The sequence below is a fragment of the Larus michahellis genome, chromosome 13, assembly GCF_964199755.1.
Source record: "Larus michahellis chromosome 13, bLarMic1.1, whole genome shotgun sequence".
NCBI classification, from domain to species: domain Eukaryota; kingdom Metazoa; phylum Chordata; class Aves; order Charadriiformes; family Laridae; genus Larus; species Larus michahellis.
Window position 1 is genome coordinate 16,392,943 of NC_133908.1, and position 22,962 is coordinate 16,415,904.

The 22,962-nt window shown below is 57.0% G+C and overlaps 1 protein-coding gene across 9 annotated transcripts in view; it reads right to left on the bottom strand.

Annotated features, from left to right (window-relative positions):
* The window catches only part of SEPTIN5 (septin 5), a 51,236-nt gene that overhangs the window by 3,332 nt on the left and 24,942 nt on the right, over nucleotides 1-22,962 (bottom strand). For 3 of the 9 annotated variants that reach the window (XM_074606590.1, XM_074606591.1, XM_074606594.1), the window contains exons 2-8: nucleotides 3,906-4,002; nucleotides 3,282-3,368; nucleotides 2,590-2,713; nucleotides 2,283-2,417; nucleotides 1,530-1,647; nucleotides 1,097-1,198; nucleotides 866-962 (exon numbers count right to left, since the gene is read on the bottom strand). In XM_074606590.1, the coding sequence (XP_074462691.1) occupies nucleotides 866-962; nucleotides 1,097-1,198; nucleotides 1,530-1,647; nucleotides 2,283-2,417; nucleotides 2,590-2,713; nucleotides 3,282-3,368; nucleotides 3,906-4,002 (760 nt within the window). The other 6 variants (XM_074606593.1, XM_074606589.1, XM_074606585.1 and 3 more) reach the window with 6 other exon arrangements.

The window sequence follows — 22,962 nt, forward strand, 5'->3', positions numbered from 1 at the left end:
GGGGCAGCCAGGCGCCAGGCAGCGCTGTGGGACTCTGCAGGGAAGTCTGTGCTCAGCAGCAGTGTGCTTGCCACGGTGATCTCCATTAACCTCTCTGCAGGGATGGGGGAACCCGTCTGTGTCAGGCCCAGGGTCTCACAAAATTGATGCCACTGCCAAATGCCCATGCCCCGACAGGCACAACCCCTCCAGAGCCAGCGAGAGAGCAGAGCCAGCAGTGGGGCAGCCCAAGCAGCCGCACCAGCCCGTGAGTGCACACACAGGCTTTTGAGATCTAAAGCTGCAAGACCCTAAAGCAACGTGCCAGCATGGGAGAGGCAGCAATGGCAGCAAAAGCCGTTCCAGGGTTGTTCTGCCCATGGGCTTTATGAAATTTCTCCCTTTAGAAAGGAAGATGGAGACAAACGCATTGTGCATTAGCACAACCTCCAGTTTGGCAACTCCAGCACACACAGGAGCGGCAGCGTGCAGGATGGTTTGCAATTCATTTTGGCTGAGGGCAATGGCTTCTCCCCAGAAACTACACTGGCAGTGCCCAGCCTCTGCCCTTAAGAAGAAGCCACATCCCAGTGCATTAAAGCCCAGGCAGTCTGCCATTCACACCGGCGCCTCTCTTCTTCGGTCTGCCATGGCTTCAGAGGCAGGGTGACTGCTAGACCCCCATAACAGACCCGTTAGCAGTCCCAGCGCCTCTGTCTCTACCCGACCTTGTCCCCTGCCATGTGCCAACAGCAGCTCAGTCAGTCGCGGCTGTGCAGAGGGCAGGTCCCCCCTGCCATCCCTGTTGTAAGTGCCCGCCTATCCTTCTGCCATCCCTGCCTGCCCCTTGCTCACGGTGCCAGCCCCCAGCCACCACCACGCTTACCTTCCACAATGCCCCAGGGGTACAGCCGTCCACGGACTCGCTGGCCTTTCGCCTCCACCACAGTGTTACTGCCGATGACGGCAAAGGGAGCGCTCTCCTGGAACGAGAGGCATCGCTGAGCCCAGCTCAGCCCAAGCCTTTGGCACACAGAGGGCAGCTCTGGCTCCTTTTGAAGCAACCGACATACCCATGAGCCAGACGTGCCAGTCCCCCACTGAGCAGGTCCCTTACCTTCAGCTCTCTGTCTTGCTGCTTGAACTCCTCATCTTCGTCAGAGTCACACTCAGGAAACTGGTACACCTTAATGCCAAATTTATCAATTTCTTCCCGGATCTGTGTCCATGCAAGACAAAACCAAAAGGATGCAACACTGAACAATACAGAGATGCTGGGTTTACTCCCTGTTTGTGCTACCACGTGTTTGCTATAGCCTACAGATGGCGAAAGGATTTGATGTGGCCAGAGAGCTGGCCTCTCTGCAGACACCACTCCCTTCTCACAGCAGAGCACTGCTGCAATTAGATTTGCAGGTACATGTGTGCATACATACACACACGCGCGCTATAATGTATCTATATAGATAGATTCTATCTATCTCCCCTCCGTACTGAGCCCATGCCTGCCGCCTCATCAGGTACTCCCCTGTAGAGAAAGAGCATCTCACCCTCTCTTTTAGCTTCCGGATCTCGGAGGGGATCAGGCAGTCGGCTTTGGCAATCAGGGGCACAATGTTGACTTTCTCATGCAGAGCCTTCATGAACTCGACATCCACAGGCCTCAGTCTGCAGCAGGGATGAGGAAGGACATGGTTTGCAAGGACACACTGGGCTGCTCCCCCTCCAGCCTCTTCCGCCCACCCGGCACGAAGGGAAAAGGACAGCACTGTCACAAGAGCCTGGGACAGCCCACGGCTAGGGCTGTATCTTCAGGAAAGCTGTCTCAGATTTTAGCTGGTGAAAGTCTCACACAGGCACAGGCTGGGTATTTGCCCCCTTGCAGGCCGAATACCTCCCTCCGGCTGCCCTGTGCCGCAGGCAGCCAACGCGGCCCCGCCGGCTGCTCCAGGCACCAGCCAGCAAGGGGCAGGGACAGGAGACAGCTTAAAACTCCCTTTCCTACCCATCAGCCAGGCTTAGCTAGATAGGAAGATACAAGTCTGCATGGCATTATTTCTCCTGATTTCCAAAAAAGGCTGCGAGGCCCGAGGGAGATCCACTCTGCCGGATCATGGGCAGTCTGTCGTGCCAGCGAGGGGGAGGGAGGTGGTGTGATGCTCAGCTGAGGGAGAGCAGCTGGACGGCTCCTCTCCTGTGCCAACAGCTCTGCCAATGTACGAGCCACTACAGGGCAATCCTGGGGCACAAGGGTCTCCCCTCCAGGCTGAGCCATACCCTGGGCCCAGAGTGGGGGCTCTCACCCGTGCCCGAAGGGCGAGATGAAGTAGAGGCAGCAATGCACTCGGTTGTCCTGGATGTTCTTCCTGTTCAGGCCACTCTCATCACGGAAATACTGTTCAAACTGCTGGTCAATGTAGTCGGTGATGGGCTTCCAGCTGGGAAGGGCAAGTCAATCGAAACAAAACCGTGTGTTTAACAGGACAGTGTCTCCTAGGGACTATGAGGCAGCATTGTCCCCTTCCTGCTGCCAGACCCCCTTCCAGTGAAGCACCCACAGAAAACAGACATGGCCAAGGACTAGGAGGAAGGCAGCGGTGGCCTGCTCACCACTCAGTGTTGTTAACAGCATCTCCAAAGCCTGGTGTGTCCACTATGGTCAGCTTCAGCTTGACACCCTTCTCCTCAATGTCCACTGTGTGCTTGACGATCTCCACTGTCTGGTTGATTCTCTCTTTGAACAGGAACACATGAGTTAAAGCCAGGCCGTAACACTGGGGATCCCCACTCACACCCACGACAAGCCGGCTCCCTCCTTATCACTGAACACAGGGAGTAACATGGGTTGCAAAAAACCCTGATCATCCTCTAAGGAGCCTCGAGGGAGTGGTACTGTGAGGGGCCAGCAGCAGGGAGGCAGACTCTGAGAAGACACACAAACCTCTGAAGGGCTCATAGCCCAGCTGTTCTGAACGTTTTGTCCGCTCATTTGGTAAGGGGAAACGCTACCACACTCCAGCACCCAAGAACAAAAACCAAATCTCAACATCTCAACGCAAAGGGCTAGTGCTGCTCTGCAGCCTCGCCTCCCCTTCAGAGGACAGAAGAGCCCCACAGCCAAACCCTTCTTGCTGGAGTAGTGGTGCCTCTGGTGCCAGCAAAGGAGAGCAGAGCAACAAGAGGGCTGGGAGCCGTACACCACGCCTGCAGCTGCCGCTGAAGCAAGGAACCGAAGCACTGGTCCTTAGGACAGCCCAGATCCGCAGGCACAAGAACCGTTCACCCCTTTGTCCCCAACTTACCCTCTGCGTTGAGGAGCTTTCTGTCTTTGTAGAGGTCTGTCAGGAACAGGCTATTCACCAGCGTGGATTTGCCCAGACCCGACTCTCCTAATTGACAGAGCGCAAAGGGGAGGAGGGAAAAGCAAGCAACATGACCCGCTAATTGACTTACAAATGAAACTCTGAACTAGGCTTTGAATCCTGAGCCAGAGGAAGTGAGAGAGATGAGCTGTCAGAAGCTGTTTATGGGCATTACATTTTTCCAGCAGTGGGAGGACTTTTGCTGCAAGATGTCTCAATCCTTGTTCAAATGTGATTTCCCAGCTCCTCCATCCTCCCTCCCCTTGCCTTCCCTCGGTCCCTGGCCGGCCCTGCCTTCGCCACCCAGAGCAGCCGCTCTGCTGGAGAAGCTGCTGTCGGTGCTTGCTCGAGCGGGCTGAGAGTGGTCAGGGACGGCCGTTCCTCCCAGGGAAACGGTGGGACTGCACCACAGGCCGGGAGCAGAGAGAGGTCTGAGACAAGGACCAGAACAGAGCGAGGGGAGGATTCAGGCGCCAAGGGAGCACCTGCGGGAAGTGAGGAGAGCTGGTCCCCTCCACGCACCCACCGTGTGGCCCGGCCACCTCCACCCACGGGCAGTCTCACCTGCGACCATCAGGGTGAAGTCAAAGCCCTTCTTCACGGATTTCCGGTGGACCTGGTTCGGCAGAGTGGCAAAGCCCACGTACTGCTTCTCATGGTCCTGCGGGGCAGAGGCAGACAGGAGCAGGTCAGGGTGTGCCACCCCTCCTGCTCCAGCCTCACACAGCGACAGGGCTCAAAAAGCCCCCGGGCAGAGCCGAGGGGTGGAGGAGAGGTGGGTCCCTGCCCTGGCAGTGGTGTAGGGCAGGGCACGCGCCTCCTCTAGGCTCAGGGACTTCTGCCCTTCCCGCAGGTGGGCACGGAGGGCCACCTCCTCCCAGCCACAGCCCTGCTTGGTGGCTCTCGCCAGCCAACACGGCAGCTCACGGCAGCCTCCCGGCACGGAGAGCACAAGGGAAAAGGCACACCACCGCTCCCACCAGAGAGCACATCTGGGGCTGGGACTGACACACAACCTTCCTAACTCTTTGCTTCTCCTGCACAGTCACAGGCTCCCCTCACAGAAGGGTCACCGAAGCCACCTCTCCCCAGGTCTTTCAGAGCCACTTCTGCATCTCTCTCTCCAGAGAAGCGTGCGGTACACGATGGATTGCTCTCTGTAATTAGCACCCCCCGGCTTGTGGTGTCCTGAGCCATGTCTAGGGGATGGCACAGTGCCTTGGCTTCTGTTTGACCCGAGACAGGATTATTTCTTGCTGTGTCACAGCCACTCCTGGCTGAGTAAGAGGAAATCCTGCGTAATCTCTACTGTTATTTCTGAAGAGACGGAAGTTCAAGGAGCACGGGTAGTGGGAAGATGCACAAGTATTGAGAACAGGTGGGACGCTTTTGGTGAGGGTAATACATATGGTATTACGGGAGTGTTACTTACTGCCTAAGCACCCCCCAGACACAGTCCGCGCTCTCTTACCACGTAAAAGCCGCAGCCCCCCCAAGCGTGCCACACGCTCTCTACAAGCGCACTAAGTCCACGCAAGGAGTGACATGGCCGACGGTGTGTTTCACAAGCGCGTGGCATACATCTCGCAGCCAGGAGCAAACATGCAGCCTGTGCTGTGCCCGGGGTGCACACCCTGCTCGCGCGGGTACATCCCCAAAGGCGAACTCGGCCCATCTGCGGGACTTACAGACCTAGGCTCCAGCTCCTGCCCTCGTGCCGGGCTCAGCACACGGGCCGGTGCTGGCAGCTTGGGCGGCCGCGGGTCACAGCCCGTCCCCTCGCTCCATCCAGCCTCCCGCAGAGCACCCGGGGGCCCGCACAGCCCGCACCCCCATGGCACCGCATCCCCCTCCCCAGGCCCCATCACAGAGGGAGGGTGGGCACAGACCCTGGCAAACACCTCCCTTCTCACATATTTTCCAAGCTGGACCCAAGGGGAAGCAGCCGTTCACAAATGCTTGAGCTAAAGACATCATAGACTCTGCTTTTCAACATCACTTAAAATAAACATACCCTTGGGATTCACACCACAGGCAAATCCACAGAGCCAGGAGTTCCTCAAAACTGGCCCCAGCTCCCACCCGGCCATGGATGCCCTCAAGCATACGGCTGTCCTCCCCCTGCAGCTCTCTCGCAGGGGTTCTCCAGGCACAGCAAGGAAGATCCCTGTTCCTACGTTCAACTGTCTCCGTTCCTGGGGTACACGCTCAAAGAAACACAAATTACAATGCAGGGTGTCGAGCTTAGGGCAATGCTGACTTGCACCCATTTCTATGCTGCTCCCGAGCAGCCCTCTGCAGCGCCTGGCTGCTCGTCCACACGCGTGGGCATCCTCGGCCAGGCAGACTGCAAAGTTCCCACGGGGACGTACAGCAGGGAGGCCAGAGAGCCTCCTCCCAATTTACGGCTGCTTTGGAGCTGCCCGTTCAGGAGGGACTGACATGGCTGATGGCCATCGTGGCCCATGGACTCTGCTCTTTAGCACGGTCACTGCCTTCTAGGAACGTAGCTTTGGTTTGTGTCTCAGACTTGGTCACTTTAGCCCTGACAGACAGAGTGGCCGTGCGCTCTGGTCTCCCTCACCTCACCCCCTTGCTAATGTGGCTGAAGCGATGCTGTTTCACCACGCCACAGTCCGGAAAGGCAGCAAGGGACAGAGCACATGAAATTAGAGAGAAGCGGGGAGAATTAGAGCACCCAAAGCGCTCCGCTGGCAGCTCTAATGGCTGAGCTAAAGGCAGGGGCAGCCCAGAGCAGCGGTGCAGCGAGCAGCAGCCAGAGCCCGGGGGGAGAAGTGCCGGCAGCTCTGACCAGCTGCACGTGGCAAAGCAATGCCTGCCTGGGGGACGCTGCCAACCGCCACCCAAAAGGCTCAGTAAAGGGTAACACGGGGTGTGCAAAGCAGGGCGAGAAAAGTGCTAATAGCAAGATCAAGAAAACAAGGATAAGAGGGCTGTTTCCAGCCTGTGTCCCTTAGTGCCAGGGGGCTGCTTTGCTTCCCGGTGACACACATCCACGAACACAACCAAAGCGCACACGTAACAGCCTGCGCCTCGCAGTGCAAGGACCACTGTCACTCAGCGAGCGGCAGAAAACACACAACATCTTCCCCTGTGCTTCCCATGGAGCCAAGCTTTGGGTCAGAGCAGGAAGAGACCTGCCCTGATCTTTACCAGAATTTGGAAAAACAACGAGCACCTGCTCTCTCCGGTGACGTGACACGTGAAATAGTACTAGGAACGTGCTAATAAAACCATAGCTGAGGCTCGGGTGTGTTTCTCTTTTTTTCTTTGTTTTTTAACCTCGATGACTAAGGGCTGACAATGGAGACACCGGGGAGCTGAGCTCTGCTGCAACTCCGCTTACTTCAGCCAAGTGTAACTGGCTGAACTTGCTCTCTCGTTTCTGTTCAGCCCAACCAAGAAAGCATGGATTTACTGTACCTCTGGTTACCTCCCGTAGCTCGCTGGAATCACAACATTTGAAATGAGCAAATCCCGGCTGGCGCAGGACACTGCCCTTTACCCACGGCTCATGCCACGGAGCTGAGTGCAATAGTGAGAGAAGAGCTTCCCTCGCGGTGGGAGGCAGCCAGAGTCACCAGGGCAGACCCTCTGTCCCCAGCCGTGCCTCCCTTCGACCGGCCATGGACAGACGGCAGAGCCCTGCCGGGAGCCAGTGGGCAGTGTGTCTGCCAAGGGCGAAGGCAAGAGATGCAGGGGAAACTGTGGAAAGGGATGCCCTTCTTCTAACAGCCTTCTCTCAGGAACAACAGCGTGGTCCCTGCACCACGGCCAGCCTAGACCCACGGTTCCTCATCTTGGCTTTGAGACACCCAATGTGTGTTCCCCTCCCAGCCATGTTTGGGCACTGTGACAGGCATGTGCCACCATCTCCGCTAGTGTGACAACATCAACACTGCGCTTAAGGATGCCTTGCTCAAAGCTCTACACCACCCACCATCTTCGTTAGGACCCAACATGGACACTTATCTGCAGAGCAGCAATGCACAGGATGGAGAACGCTGAAGGGGGGAGAGGGCTGCAAGGGCTACTGAAGGAGGCAGGGGGCTTTCTGGGTTATGAAAAGCTAAAATCCATTAATTAGACGAGAGACTTGGACTGAGGGAGTTCCTGGAGGCATCACAGCCCGCTTCGCATGCTCCTGACCCTGGCGAGCCAGCTCCCATCGAGCTGGCCCGGGCTGGCACAGCCGGTCGCTGGACGGCGCTTCCCTCGCAGCCCCAGCTGTCAGAGAGGCCCCGGCCAGCCCAGCCCACGGCGCTCGGCAGGAGGAGCCCCTCTCCCACCGCCTCCTCCACCTGCTGCCTTTGTTCCCACTGGCATCCCACTCCCACGCGCCTGGGAACGTGCCCCACAAACCGCAGCGGAGGCCACCAAGTAATATGGACGGCCTTTGGGGCACCGCGACAAACCAAAGCACCCCAGGGCGAGCACAACACGTCTGTTCTCTCTCGGCACATGCTCGCTGGTTCACCGGACATCACAGCAACATGCCGTGTCCTCACATCCACCACCACCTGGCCGAGGTGGCCAAGGCTCTCCCTGGGAGTTCAAGCCAAGGAACAAAGCACTGGTGGGTTCAAGTCCTGTTCCTGTCAGGGGTAGAAACATTTGGGATCTATTGGACAGAGGAGAGATCTATTGCACCGAGGTGCCCGCAGGGCTGCCTGTACCTCCAAGGCAGGGCACACAGCCCGGCCTCCATCGCTCCTGCCGTTCCCGATTCCCTCCTCACCTCCCTGGTGGACGTGCTGTTTAAACCAACCCAGATCTCGTGTGACTTCACCATTCAGCCCGGGGATAAATGGGGCCTGGCTGGGTATATTCAAAAGGGCTAAAATGAAACACCATGGGACCACAGAAAATTTGAAGAATAGCCTTACCCCAGGTCTGGAGCAAAGCCCAGAAACAAAGGAGCTTCTGCCCCTACCTCCACCTCTTTGGGGGAGTCCCTCTGGGTGTTAGAGCCTCCAGCCCCCTCCTGGGCAGCCCTTCCTCCAGCCGTTCCCCCTGGCAAGGCACGGCCACCACATCCATGTCTGCACGAACCAGCACAGCCCAGCCCCAGAGAAAAAGCAGACCCTTCACTTCCTTTAATTGCCAGAAAGCTGCAGAAATTCATAACGCAAACGGCCCCCGGGGCATCTCCCGAGTACATCAGTTGCCTCGGGCCTGGGGCTGAGCATGGCAGTATCAGCAAAACCACTCGCCCACCAGCATCTGCTGCCGCAGAAGGAAAACGAGCGAGCGAAGCACAGCGTTAACATGATAGCACAGACCAGGCTGTGTTTGGGCATACACGCAGCACTACCTCCTGCCCTGAGCCCCCCCAAGCACACATACGCCATTCAGAGAGGGAATCACTGCATCAAATAACCACATGAAAACATGTCGTGCATCTCCCAGCTGTCCAACGCGCCCCTCGGCCCTGCTGCCGGGGGCTGCTCCCTCCTCTCTGTCCCCACCATCTCCCCCTTACCAGCGTCTTTCCGCTCCTCTGCTCCTCAGAGCCCCCATCTCCTGCCGCACACGTCTGCTCGGGCACCATCCTCCCCCTCCTGTCCCTGCTGCTCCCCGGCTCGCACGGCGCTATAAATACATCCCCGTACCTTCAGCTTGGCCGGGTGGCTTCGCTGTGCCTGAGTCCGGGGAGAAAGCAGCCGCTCCACTAACCGCTCCTGGATAATGATCGAATCCATAACCGCGGCCGGCAGGACGGACAGCCACCGCGGGCCAAGAAAAAAAAAACCCAACCCATGTGTTCCCTCCCAGCCTTCACTAAATCCATGCGGCAGCCCCCCCGCCCACGCATGCACACACACGCAGGGCTGGCTCGGCTGGCCTCAGCGCAGCAGCCGGGCGAGGCGAGGAGGAGAGAGGAGAGGCGAGGAGAGGCGAGGAGAGGCGAGGAGAGGCGAGGAGAGGCGAGGAGAGGCGAGGAGAGGCGAGGAGAGGCGAGGAGAGGCGAGGAGAGGCGAGGAGAGGCGAGCGAGCTCCCACGGCAGCTGCCCGGGATTTCCTGCCTGTGCTGCGGGAGGAGCCTGCCAGCAAGGACAGGACAAAAGCCACCGCGGCCGCAATGTCTCTCACTCCGCCAGTGTCCCGCGGGGAGGCTGTGCACGCACCGGATGCTGTCCCAGCCATGAGGCTGACTCCTTTTGTCAGACGGGCTTATTCAGCTGGAGGATTTCTTAAATATCCCAGCTGATGCAGCCGAGGCAAAGGTTTGCTGCAAGGAAACCTGTTCTTGGTGAAAACGTGGTGTTTCTGGTTGTGAGTGCAAAGGTCTACAGGGTCCAGAAGGCTCCCAAAAAGCTGGGTCCAAACTTAACCCCCAGCCCCTAGTCCTGGTTAATGTGGATCTGCCTCCACGTGGTGCTGGTCCAGGCGCTGTCTAGCCCAGGCTGTAGCGCAGCCTCACCGCTGAATCCAACTGGAACAGCAGCTGATGTATTCCGGACCTTACCACAACCATTCCAGCTTTAAAGACATTTCAAAGTGAAGAAGTATCTGTGTGTTTGTTAAGCACAAGTACCCAGCCCAGCAATGGCCTGGCATGCACAGAAAAGTCATTCAAAGCTCAAGTTTGGATGCTGAACCAGCCCCGCTTCCCAGCTTGCCTACGCAGCCAGAGAAACTGAAGGGGAATTTATCTGAAACAGACAAAAGCTGATCGTCTCCTGTAATCACACGAGACCAGAAACTGGGGGGTAATATCACAGCGCATATAATGAAGTCACAAAAGATGGCAACACCGGTGGTGCCGGAGGAACCTGCCACTTGCCGCACGGGTTCCTGAGCAGCTTTCTGCTCGTAAACGGGGGAGGACGCCGACCGCTGCCGCGCTCTTGCCTTGCTCCCAGCCACAGCTCCCGCTGCTCCTCTGGGAACCGTGGGTCCCCGGCGGCTGCTCCAGAGAGCACCTGGTCAGCGGGGTCTGTCCTGGTCACCTCAGGCCATAACCCAGGGCCTCCACTGCGCACCCCCAGCGTGGCCCACACCAGGTTCTGCTATAAAGTACCACGTCACTGCAAGGTCTCCAGTGGCCTCAGGTCTGGGGGCAGCTGTGAGAGTGGAAAGGTCTTAGAAACACACCACGTGCCAGAAAAAAAGGAAAGAAGAAGGAAAAAGAGCAGTGTTTTACCTATGCTGCCATCCTGCAAGCTGAGGGAAGGCCACCTCAGAAGTCGCAGGCATGTGGTCCTAAAGGCTGAGAAAAATAAATGGAGAACAGCGAAACACTCCCAGAGCAGGAAAACTCCAGCCATACGTCAGCTGTCATATTGCATGCACGAAGCCCTTTTCCAAACCACCTTGTTCTGACAGCAGCATCCTTAAACTACAGCCATTGGGTTTTGTTCCCAACCATTTCCACATGTAACAGTCAAACAGAAGCCCTGGAGTGAGATCCAGGTGTGACAAGAACTGCCACCTCTCGGAACACGTCCCTGTTGTGTGGCTCTGCCCACGCTTTGCAGAATTGCTCATTCCTCAGGGAGAGGATAATCCTACAACATCCTCCCAGCCCAGGGTTAGGTCAGGCCACACTCATGACACTTTTTTTTCTCCTAGATTCACAATAGCTAACCCCTGCTTTCCTGACTGAAGGATTCCACCACTGGGGTCTGCAGGTTGTACATGGCTGAGCAGCAATGAAAGTATCCCACTGATCTGCACCGGGCAGACCGAAGATGCATCCAAACGTACTTGAGATAACGCAGAGGTTTCACCAGTCCCTCCGCACCATAAACCCCAATAGCTGCACACAAACCCTCTCCATCCCCCATGAATTCTCATGGCTTGGTAAACCCTTGTCTGGGGACCACAGGCCACATGGCCACCAACCACAAGCATCTTCCACGGGTACATGGAGACATGCTGTGTCCCCACCAGCCCACTGCACCAAATCAGAGCATTCTTCTGAGCTGGGCTCACAGACGAAGTCAACAGTGATTTGGTTGCAACAAAACCACAGTGTTGTTCATGGCCCCAGGAGCCGTGCTGACAGTGCAGAGAGGAACAAGGAGCTACTGTGTCCTGAGCGCCTTGAGCTCTCACACTTCACACTCGCTCTCAGGACGGGCAGCCAGGAGGAAGTCCAGCCAGGAGGCCATGCCCAGGAACGCAGAGTGCAGATTAGGAAAAGAAACCCAGAAGGGTAGGTCTTGGCTACGGAGAGCATCTAAAGACTGCACGGCCAACACTGTGGCTTTCAAAATGCTGAAGGAGGGTCAACTGGTCCCATACTCAGCCTTCTCTGAGTCTCCTACAGATGCTCATCTTGGCTCCTCTCCTACCCAGTCACCAAACCAGAAATGATGGGCCAAGGAGAGGATGCGTTTGTGTCCCACAGATGGGATGCCTGACACACCCAGAGCCGTTGGCTCAGGCTGGTCCATGTGCAGACTTCCCAAGGAGAGCCAAGCCAGCCTTATTTTGCCCCTGACCTTCCTGATTGCCCCCTCCCTTTCCACACAGCCCCTGGAAATGCCCGGCATAAACCCCCGCCTGCTCCTCCAACTAGAAACATGACGTCCAACCCACGAGGCTGGGGCTCCCCTGCTCTATCACCAGCAGAGCTGCGCACGCACCCTGATGTTCCTGCTGCCCTGACCCAAGAGAAAGTGCCTTGCTGATCTAAACTCTGATCGTTAATTTAACCTTGAACTTGCAAACAAGGCTCTAAGGGGTTACTGGGAGCACCAGAGCCCTGGCACTTTAGCCAGGCTTCATCCTTTGATTCTCAGAAGCAAGAAGCCAGACCAGCACTGCAGAAAGCCCAAAGCACTGGATTAATCTCCTGTACGTACAGTGCCACAAGCACGAGCAACACAGCAACCAGATCTCCTGTCTTTTCTTTTCCCTACCCAGCAGGTCAAGCTTTAATTTCCGCTCAAGGATCGCTGCTGCTTTGTCACATAATCCCTCCAGAAATCTATCAAATTCCATTTAAAAGGTATTTGTGCTCCCTGCTTCCACTTGAAGTACCTCACGAGTCCCAAGAGGCACTGCGTGACTCACGCGATGCCTGCACTTCCAGCTCTGAAAAAGGACCAATGACCATAAATTGCCTCCCACGTACTTAAACTCGTGACTCCCTCTGGAGCAAGTTCACAGCTCTTGTCTCACCCAGCTCCTCCGCTCCTCATTTAGAATAATCTGCAAAACGTAACAAATTGGGCAGAGGTGGAGCTGGCTGGGACTCTTCCAGGGATCGCAGGGCTGCTCTCCCCTCCGCAGAAGCCCAGGAGGAGCCGCTTCCAGCCAGCCCTTCCCGGTGCCGTACCCACACGTTCCACGCGAGGGAGAAGCCACCCACAGAAGAGCGGCTCCCGTGGGACCGGGGTCTCCCACGGCGGCTCCCCCTGGCCAGGGCCAGCCAGAAACCGACGTGCAGATCAAACCCCCGACCCTCGCTGCTTCTGCCTCACCAAGGGTCGCAGGCACCGGCACCTCTAATTGCGAGCGCGTTCGAAACCGTAGCAAAGGACAGAGCTTTCCAAATTTAGGCTGTTCAGGGAGGAGAAACCAGGCGGCGCAGGAAGGTCTGCAGCAGCCTCTCTGCACCACCACTGCTCATCCTTCCCTCTGCTTCATCCCCCAGCTCTGCAGCACCAATCAGGCTTAAACAGATTCCCTGCCTCTCATCTCGGAGCCACAGCTGGGAAAAGCAGAGAGAGGCAGAGCAGAGCCCTGACAGCCCCGGGAAGCTGGGAACAGGAATGCTTGGGAGACAAACAGGTACACATTGCTCCACGGCATGGAAACTGGCTGGGCTAGGAGCCCTTTGGAGGGAGAGGGTGGAAAATAATGGTGATTTATCCTCAGAAATGGAAGGGCACTGCTTCTCCAGCTCTCAGCTTCTCCATCCAAATGACAAGAGCATCAGCAGTTTTGGAAGCTCTTGATGCACATTAACATACACGAACAGAAAGAGGGTGGGGACAGGATCCTACAGAAGGTCCATTTTAAAGTTACAGGTAGTGGTCCCAATCCTGCGATCCTTACTCACCGAGTAGTCCCATTGGAATAGAGACGACTGCTCACGTGAGTAAGGGATGCAGGATCAGGCCTGTCTACCAAAGAGGCTGAATCCCAAACTGGAGAGGACATCACGGCCCCGAGCATCCCGAGACACTCAGCCTGGTCCAGCGGGGGCAAGTCCGAGGGCATCGCCGGGGAGGACAGTCCAGGCTGGGGCACTACACCTGCAAACGGCACACCGAGCAGGGACCAGGGCCAGCAAGGCAGCGGACAAATAAGGCTGGAAAAGGGATGCTCCACCCAAGCAGGGATGCTCCTGGTTCATCCCCAGTACGCCCATCTCATGGACAGTCCCAGCTGTGGAAGGAGGTTTTTCGTAACCCTGTCGTCCTCCCAGCAGGCTCCTGAGAACAATACTGGGAGAACACGAGCCAACTGTCTTGGGACAGGTCCCAACCTCTGTCCCGGTCTCCCAGCTACAATTAACATAACTTTAGCAGTAGCTGATGCCCACAAGAGAGGAGAATGAGCCCGCTCTTAGCTCACTAGATCATTTTTAATTCCATTAGTTAACGGGAAAAAAGGCAGCTCTCTAAAACAACCTTCAGTCCTGGGAGACACCAAGGAGTAGAGAGCCAGCCCCAGCCTGCGCGAGGAATAACCCCAAAACGCTCTGCAGAAGGCTCCCTCCAAGGCCAGACGGACTTCTGCCTCCCACGGCAAGGATGCAGAGCACCTCCTCCTTCCTGGGGGTCTCCTGCAGGTCTCCATCCAGCGCTCAGACCCCAGGTCCAGCCTCTCAGCCCCCTCCCTCTGTCAGCTGCCCCCGCGCAGTCGCTCTGCAGAGCACGAAGCACAGTCCTTGTGCAGGCTCATCGAGGTGGCAGAGGCGCACGGGGACCTCCCTCACCTCGGCCTTGCACCACCAGCCCACCTGAGGGAGAGGCGCCCACTGAGAGGGCGCCAGGCGTTCACCCTCCTCCCGTGGCCTCTGCGCAGCTCTGCCCCAGCCCCACCTCCAGCAGGACGTGACACGGCCATATCCCGCTGCAAAGTGCTGCTCATTGGAGCCCCGCACGGGCCAGCGACCCCGGCAAACCCTTACCCGTCTCCCCGTGATGCGTGCTCGGCCATCTGCCATCCCAGAGGGGACCCTCGGGAACCCCTTTCCCAGACCCGCCACACGAGCAATCTGCGCAAACCTCCCTGCGCACATCAGCCTGCCCGGGGCTGGGCCCCGCGTCGGGACTAGTGTCTGTCTTTGCAGATGGATAATTAGATTCCATTTCCTTTTTTCTCCTGATGGTTTCTCTGGCTGGCAGTTCCCCCGCAGCCCTGCACGATCCAGCAGCATTAGTCAGAGGCAAATTCTGCTCCCTTCCTCCCCTGGATGTTGCTCTTGGGTCAATATAAACAGCAGAGCGAGCTGCGCAACAGTTCGAGCGTTTCGTTGCAGGGGTATTTGTCCTTTTCAGTCTGGCACACGCGGCTCTCCCTCCCACACCTGCACCCTGCCCCTTCTCCCGACTGACACAGAAAATGCGCGCAATTAAAACGAGTGTGATATTGTTGGCAACTGGAAGCAATGAGCTGCCCTGGGGTTGCAGCACACCTCAATTTATGAGCAGTGGTGCAAAACACTCCTTTTGGGTAGGGCCTAAAAAAGTACACCTGATTATCAGCAATGGTGTGAGATGCTCTCGGAAAGAGGTGACACTCTCCTGCAGGAAACCTGTGGAAGAGATGGAGCAATGACGAGACCAGGGTAAATCAGAGCTGTCTGTGTCACAGGAGCGCGTGCCCAGATGAAGTACCCGCAGAGATCCCCACTGAGCATACAGACGTCTGTCCTTCTCCCCTGCCACCAGGCAGTGGCTGTCTGGGAAGCCGTGCTGGTACCTGAAGCCCTGACCAGCCTGGCAGGCTGCCGCATGAAAGAAGACGACAAGGTGAGGGCTGCAAGGCAGCAAACGGCCATGCTAGTCCCACACTTAAACACTGTCAAAATTCTGTACAGCCCAAGGCTCGGGAGCTCGGGCTAACGGAGCGAGGCTGGGGACCAGGACTGTTCCCCAGCTCCTGGTGGTGGTGCGGCCATCCAGCGTTCACACCGGCTCCCGGTACCCTGCCAGCGCAGACACCGAGGCCACAGATGGGGAGGATGCCGTCAGAATAACCACAACGGGAATGAAGGGATGCTCTCCAACACCTTTCTCTCCCCTCTCCCCCACCTCCTCGCTGCAGCGAACACCAAGCCTGGCTGCACCTTTGCCACACAACTCACACCTCTGCGCCCTGCAGCGCGACTGCAGCTTCACGTTTTGTTACATGCTGTGATGACGGGAGAAAACTTCAAGTCATGGAAAATCAAATCAAATTGTGCTGCCTGTCAAAGGGAATTTAAACAAAGTTTCTTCCAAGCTTAAGAGTAACCATCAGTAACTGCTGAGTGTTGCTTCTCCTTATCAGAGATGCTGACCAGCAGGGAAAAAATGAGAATAAGTAGTCTGAGTTTGTAGTGAAACCGAGTGAAAGACCCTCTTGGATGGAGAACTATCTGGCTCAGAGTCTTAGAAGAGTTTGTGCTGGATGCCAGAAAGCTAACCGTGCCCTTCCATAACGCAGGTGGGATATGCAAGGCCTGGCACTCACAGTAAGGATGCCCGTGTGGATTATTTACCAAGACTGATGGACACAGACAGGTCCTGATGGCTCTGTGGTACCCAGATGAAGACCCTGCCTGGGGCTGCTGCAGGAGACACCGCAGCTCGTCAGCCTCGGAGCTCAGCTCAGCATCACAGTGCTCTGCAGAGGTGACAACAGGCACCGCAGCGCAGAGCCGCCAGCCAGCATGTCCCGCCAGCGCAGCAGCCCCGGTCTGCTTCGGTCCGGCCCCAAACTTCATTAGCAGTTTTGCAGCAGTGTGAGATTCCTACTAACCGCTGAGATGACGCCATCTGCTTCCACTTAGGTGCTGGCTCGCAGGAGCGGCGACAGAGCAAAGGACTCCAGAGAGACTTTGCTCTCCTGAGCACAGGGACCGCACGGCCAGCCGGCTGGGACAGACACCCTCCAAATTCCCCTCCCCTGGGTGACCCAGCACCTCCCTTCTGCGCAGAGCACACACCTGGGGGGCATGCAGCCCCCCACTTTGTCTCTGCTATCAAGCTCCGTCATACACCCACCCACAGGCTACTTCCCTGCGGGCACAGAGAGCTTGCTCCCAGCAGCCAGCACAGCCACGCTGCCGTACTGCTGCGTGTGGCACCGCAGCAGGGGAGGGCTCGGCTAAGCTCTGCCCACATCTCGTCATCTGCCCTCTACAAAGCCAAAAAGAGTCTGCCACTGATAAGCCAGGGTCCCAAAATTAACAGCTACCAATCCCTCTTTCTTTCTATATCAGGGTGCTGCAGAAATCACGCTGTGTGGAGAAATCTTTACCTAAATTCCTTTTCCATGTATTCATTTTTATGTACACGTTGCCTGGGGCAACCACATACCCACCCCCCCAAAGAGGGGCAGGAGGTGCCAGCGGTGCCCGCACAGTCCCAGCCAGCGCAAAAGCACAGAGCAGAGAGAAAAACATCAGCGTGAAGCATGGGAGTGTCTGGGCGGCTTCTGAAAATGGCATCAGGAGGAGGAAAGGGAGAAAAACGAGGGACACCCTGTGTGGGGAGGGCTAAGGCAGCGCTGGCCCTGTCTGGCAGCTGAACCGCGGGAGGACTCCGCTGCCTCGTTTTACCGGTCACACCTGCCCTGGCAGGGAAGGCAGCCCTCTTGCTCAACCGGAGGCTTCATGCTTTGAAACAGATTGCTTAATTCTTGGCAATTTGTGTTCGGCAACTACCCTTTTCCTGTGGTTGCTGCTTCCTCTCTGAGCACACACTGTTTTGCAGAGCCAGAAGAGACATTATGCTCCTCTCAGGCTGCCCCCGGGGCCCTGCAATTGCCCTCAGCGATTCCTCCCTTTGGAAGAGCCGGTGCCTGTGCTGGATACGCAACCATGGCAGAGAGCGGCAGAACGTGCTCTAAGTTCTCCTTTCCTTCCCAACAAAATCTTCATAGTCTTGCTTTGAGAGAGCATAACTGAGTTTTCCTGGAGAACAGTGCTCTTAGGTGAGAAAGGATGAAACATCAGGACATACCATGAACAAAAGCAGCAGCAGTAGCACACTGTGATACCGCAGTAGCAGCCACCAGCTGGACAAAACTGCCACAAAATCACAAGCCTAGAGCATCCTGCACAGCTTCATGGAGGGGATCCTCCCCACCATGTCCTACTGCCCCAATCCCATCACCGGCCTCTCGGCCCGTCTGTGGTTTGATGTACCCCACCACCAACCACGGCACCCCGAGGAGGGCAGCTCTGGGCCACCCCGCAGGCACCTCCCGCAGCACGGCCACGCTTGGCTCCACTGCGGCACCGCCGCTGCAACCAGAGACGTGAGAGCGGCCAGGGGAGAGGAACCCCAAGAGACAGAGCTCAAGTCCGTGCTCAACAGCCAGAAAAGACAGCTTTCTCTAAAGCGCATCCTCCTGTAACCAGCGTATCCAGTGTGACAGCCACAGCACAGGAGCTTCCCTCACTTCCCCAGCCTGGCTTTGCTGTCCCGTATTGCCCAGCAGTCCCACTCAGCCCTGCTCTGCCCAACTCTTCCCAAGAGACACTTCTCCCCAAAGCCCCAGATACAGTGCCACTGCCATCCTGGTCCATTACAGCCCTGTCCCAGTCAGCCTGAGGCCGCTCCTGGGGACTTCATGCCTTGCAGAGAACACACGCAGCCTGGACACACGGCACCTAGGAGACTCCTGCCTCCTGCAGCTACTCAGCCCACCGGGCAGAGCCGTGCTTGGGCAAGCGGGACCTGCGCAAAGACCTCCCACAGTGCTGGAAGAGGCAGCGACCCGCCAGCAGGCTGCCGTCAGCCCTGGCCGGGGTGGGCCTGAGCAGCACAGCGGGGCTGGGCACAGAGCCCCGCACCAGCATCCCAGCTCCAGAGCTGACAAACCTCCCGCTGAAGGCAGCGCCTGCTACAAAGGCTCATTTGTTCCCGACACACGAGCCCATTCCCCGCTGCCACCCGGACACATCTTCTTTATTGTGCCCTCCTGACTCCGGCAACAGGCCGGGCTCGGGGCTCAATGGCCCCTTTCTGGGCTGCTGCTGGGGCTCACACACAGGAGGCCGCAGATGGCAGGGGACTGCCAAGGTCCCCAGCCCTGCCAAGCAGCGAGCCCTGGCACCACCGATGGCAGCACAAGCCTCCCTTGGGGCTCTGCTGACCCAAACCCTTCTCACAGACATTGCAGAGCTCCTCTGTCACCCAGCCGGCCACAGTCACCTGCCGCTGCGCTCCAGAGTCATGGGCACAGCTGCGGGATGCTGAGCGGAGGGGACAAAAGGGACATTTTTGTGCAAAATCCCTGCTTGTCCATGCACTTTCAGATTGTTCCATCACATACAGGTATGGAGACAACTCAAAAGAGGAGAACAGGACTGTAAACTCTTGTCCTCACCGTGACACAGTCATGATGGGATCTGTTTCCAGTCCCTGCTCCCAGTGCAACAGGGAAGAGGGGCAGGAGGGCTGGCGAAGTCTCTTCCTAGATCCCACAAATGGTTAAACTCTCCCTATTTAGCAGTGGTGGGAGAAGATTTATCTCCAAGCAAGAGTCTTGATACCACCTGGGATGAGGCCAAGAGAAAAGCAAATTCCTCCAGTGAACTTATCCCCCTCCAATGCTGCCTACCCAGCTACAGGGAGTTTCCTCCACAGCCACAGGGACATGAGAAAAGACGGCATTTATTTTCCCACCCGTAGCCCGCCACAGCCCAGCATCTCTTCAGCTTGAGCTCGAGCCAGAAGACAACTAGGCTTAAGGGGAAGTGGCTGGACTCCCCCACACAGCTTGCGAGACGGCGCTTGGAAGCTGTCCTTACTGGAGCACATGGTCATTTACTGAAGTGGAGAGGTCATTTACTGGAGAGCTGCGCCCGGCACCAGCTCCAGCAGCCAGAGTAGAGCTGGGCTTCCTGGACACCGGCAGAGCCCAAGGAGTCCAGGCTCCAACAGCGCAAGAGAAAACTGTATCCGTGACAGAGTAGCAGACATCGAGGGAGGGGAAAGAAGGACCCTTTGCCATGTCAGGAAGGAGAACAGGAGAATTCTCTGTTAGTTTCTGTAAGCAGCGTCTGCCTGTGGCCTCCCGAGCTCCCCACCACTGCCTGGGACCCGGAGATGACACTCCAGCTGGCTCCCACCCCACGCTCCAGATGCTCAGCACTCCCACTGACATCTCCGCTCCTGGAAAGCAAAGTCTCCGGGAGGGCTCTGATCCCCTTTGCCACTGATCCACAGGGCCCTCGGATACAAAGGTCCCAGCAGGGATCCTTCAGTGCCTCCCTGCACCAACACGCGATGGCACTGAGCACGTCCTCCAGCCGGGCACGGCTCAGCACCTTGCAGGACAGGCCTGAACTTCTCATCAGGAAACTGCTCCAATACGTGCCATTTCCAGAAAGGCCTCTTGTCCAACTGTGTTTTTTGGACCCTGCTTTGTCTTCTTCTCCTTCCTACTTCTCCCCCACTCTAGCACGCAGCAAGATGAGAACAGAAAGACAAAAAACCGCACCGCCATCCCCACTCGCCCAGCCTGGCAGCAGGGCAGCCTGTGCCACAGCCCAGCGCCCAGGTACACCCTTTCCTCGAGCAGACGCACCGGGCTGGTTCCCAACACGGCTGCTGCTCCTCCGCAGGGCTGTTCCCCCCACCAGCACAAAAGGGGCCACATCGCACCCCTGTCCCCTCCCTGCAGAGGTCACAGCCACCGGCGAGAGCAGCACAACAGCTCAGACATCACCAAACATCCTCAAATCCTGGTAACTGGGGCGAGACGCCAGGACCTCGCAGGGCTGGAGCTGTGCCTTACCAACACCCACACTCGGGGGGCTGGCAGACAGCAGGAGGTCTCGGGGCCAGGTCCTGCCCCATGCGCGCCAGGAGCACTCTGCTGAGTAGGGAGCACAGGGCTCTCCGGCAGCCCCAGCCCCTCGCCTGCGTCATTCAAAGAGCAGCGTAAGCTGTGGCCGCGGCTCCAAATGCTGCTCCACCTTGGAGCTGGAGACGGATGAGGTCACCTCCAGTCTGAAATCACTTCCGTTCTCAAGCTGCTCGCAAAACTGTGCCGCAGACTAAAACAGAGCGGCATGGGTGGGGAGGGAAACCCAAATCAAGGGAGCATGTTCCCCATTAAGAACTCAACACTTCATCAGTCTCTGCCTCCCTGTCAGCTGCCATCTGAACCCTCCACCCTCCCTCCTTCCCCTGCAAGAACAAACCTGGCAGGAACAGCTTTGAGTGAACAGCGGGGTACGGCACGAGCCACATGGGACTGTGCTCGTCCCCCAGCTCCCCAGCTCCAGCCCAAGCAGAGAGTGTGGACACACTGCAGCCTGGTGCTGTCAGACGAGCTCAGCCACACCGATCACCTTCTGCCCCGCTCCGACTGCTGGACTTCAAATGCCTGCACCACACAGACACAGTGTTGGAACTGGTTTGTACTGGCAACTGATCCTACCCACACAGCACCGAGCACCAACACCACAGCCCCGGGGCCTCTCCAGCACAGCCCCATTCTCCACCGCCCAGGTGGCCACACTGGCCAAAGTGGAGCAGGATTCTCCCACCTGGACCAGGCGATACTTAACCCAACGCTTGAGGAACCAGGCTGAGCAAGGAGGATGGAAATTCAGGTCACCAGCACAAGGGAGACCTAAAGAAAAGAGCCCTGCAATGACCACGCTTGGCCAGGAGAAACCAGACTGACTGTTTAGTGGCATCCTTTAAAAACACACTGACCACAGATGAATCAGTGTCTCATTCTTGGAAGCACTAAACTGACCACAGTATCCAACAGTGCCTCAAGCAGTAACGGCCAAGACACATCACTGTCACACTGTTCCCTCCTACATGGTCATGGTTTCTTCCTCTCACCCCAGATTTTGCTCTGCACAGGAAGGCACTGAGGTTTTGTGGGTCTTTCCCAGAATTACCAGTCTCTTTGCAACAGCAGCCGTTGGATGGGGCCATTTTGTCAGCAAATACAGCCACTGTGACCCATACGCTGTTTGGGCCCAATCCAACTGCAGCCCATGTACGTGGCCTTGGCCCCACGCGTGCCACGGCAGCAACGGGTCACAGCAGCCCTGGGCGTGAGACCTTCTCAGCACAGCGGGGTAACGGGAGCTATTGCAAACGGATAGAGAATCCAGGGGCAGAGTATGCCTGTGTGTGCAGCTATGGATCACATGCCACGTATTTCTAGGACTTCCAACAAGCAGACGGAAAACCTGGAACTCAGGACCGCGTGCGCTGCCCATCCTGTGCTGGTTTCTCTGGATCCCATGACACCCCTGGGGCTGAAGAGCAGGAGAAGCACAGCACGACTGCTTCTCCCAAAGCACTCTGCTCCCCCGCCTCCGTCCAGAGGCCAGCCCTGGATACCAACCAGCCAAAAACACAATGAAAGCAAGAGCTTTCTTCCATGTCAGCTTCAGCCCTTCTCGGAGCAGTGGGCACCAGTGAAAGGAACTGCTTTTAAATCCCGGCTCCAGGCACAGAGACCTGGGCTGCACAGGTGGCTCCTCTTCAGCACAGACCGGGAATAAATAGGCTGCAGGACGGACACGTTTCGGCCGAGGAAGCAGCGGGCTGTTCCCACCTGGCTGCATTCCCACCAGCTTCTTTCTGCCAGTTCTGGCCCCACACCTGTAACTTGGTACGATGCCAGCAGAAGCCATCAACACAGTGAGGACCCAGTGGGGAAGCCAACGTCCAACAGACAGGATGCCTTGTCGGGGAGATGAGGAGCCCAGAGCTCCTACAGGGCAGTGCCCGCTGGCTCCCAGGCTGTGCTCTGCACCCGGACACCCTGAGGGCTCCGAGCCAGGTTCTCTGTCCCCCAAGCCCCCACCAACACTGTCTGCAGGGCACTCCTGCTTGCTATAAGCTCCACGCTTTTCCAGTACTCCCCAGCTCCCTGTCTGCAGGAGGCGACAGCCAATTCGCCTGCAAAGAGCTGTACATGAATAGTCCTGCACTGAGAGCAGGCAGGCACTAATGCTCCCACAGAGATTTCAAAGATGTTGTTGGTTTTCAGTTGTTTTGTTTTTTTTTAATTGCTCAATATACAGGTAAAAGCCACTCAGCCTGAAAGCAAAGGCTCCGCTCAGGGCAGCTCAGTGAGAAACAGACTGTTCTGTATTTGAGGAGCCCACAGAGAAGAGACAGGTAAACGTACAAACCCTCACCCTGTATTTTCCAAAACTGTAGGCTGCAAAAGTCCACTTGGGGACTGTTGAATATCCTGGACGGCAAGATCTGAGGATATGGAAGAGATGCTGCAAACTCATTAGTACATTAAAAGAGCAACAGAAAGCAACCAAATTCAAGAAAAAACTCTCTCTTCCCAGGCAAACCAGGCTTCCTCTGTGCAAAGGAATTCCACAGACGTAAGGACACCAGTGCCCTGGCAGAGTTAGAGATGACGAAGGTTGTCTTTTCCTTTTCCAGTAATACTTAGATTTAACTATATAAACTGTTCCCCTGGGAGC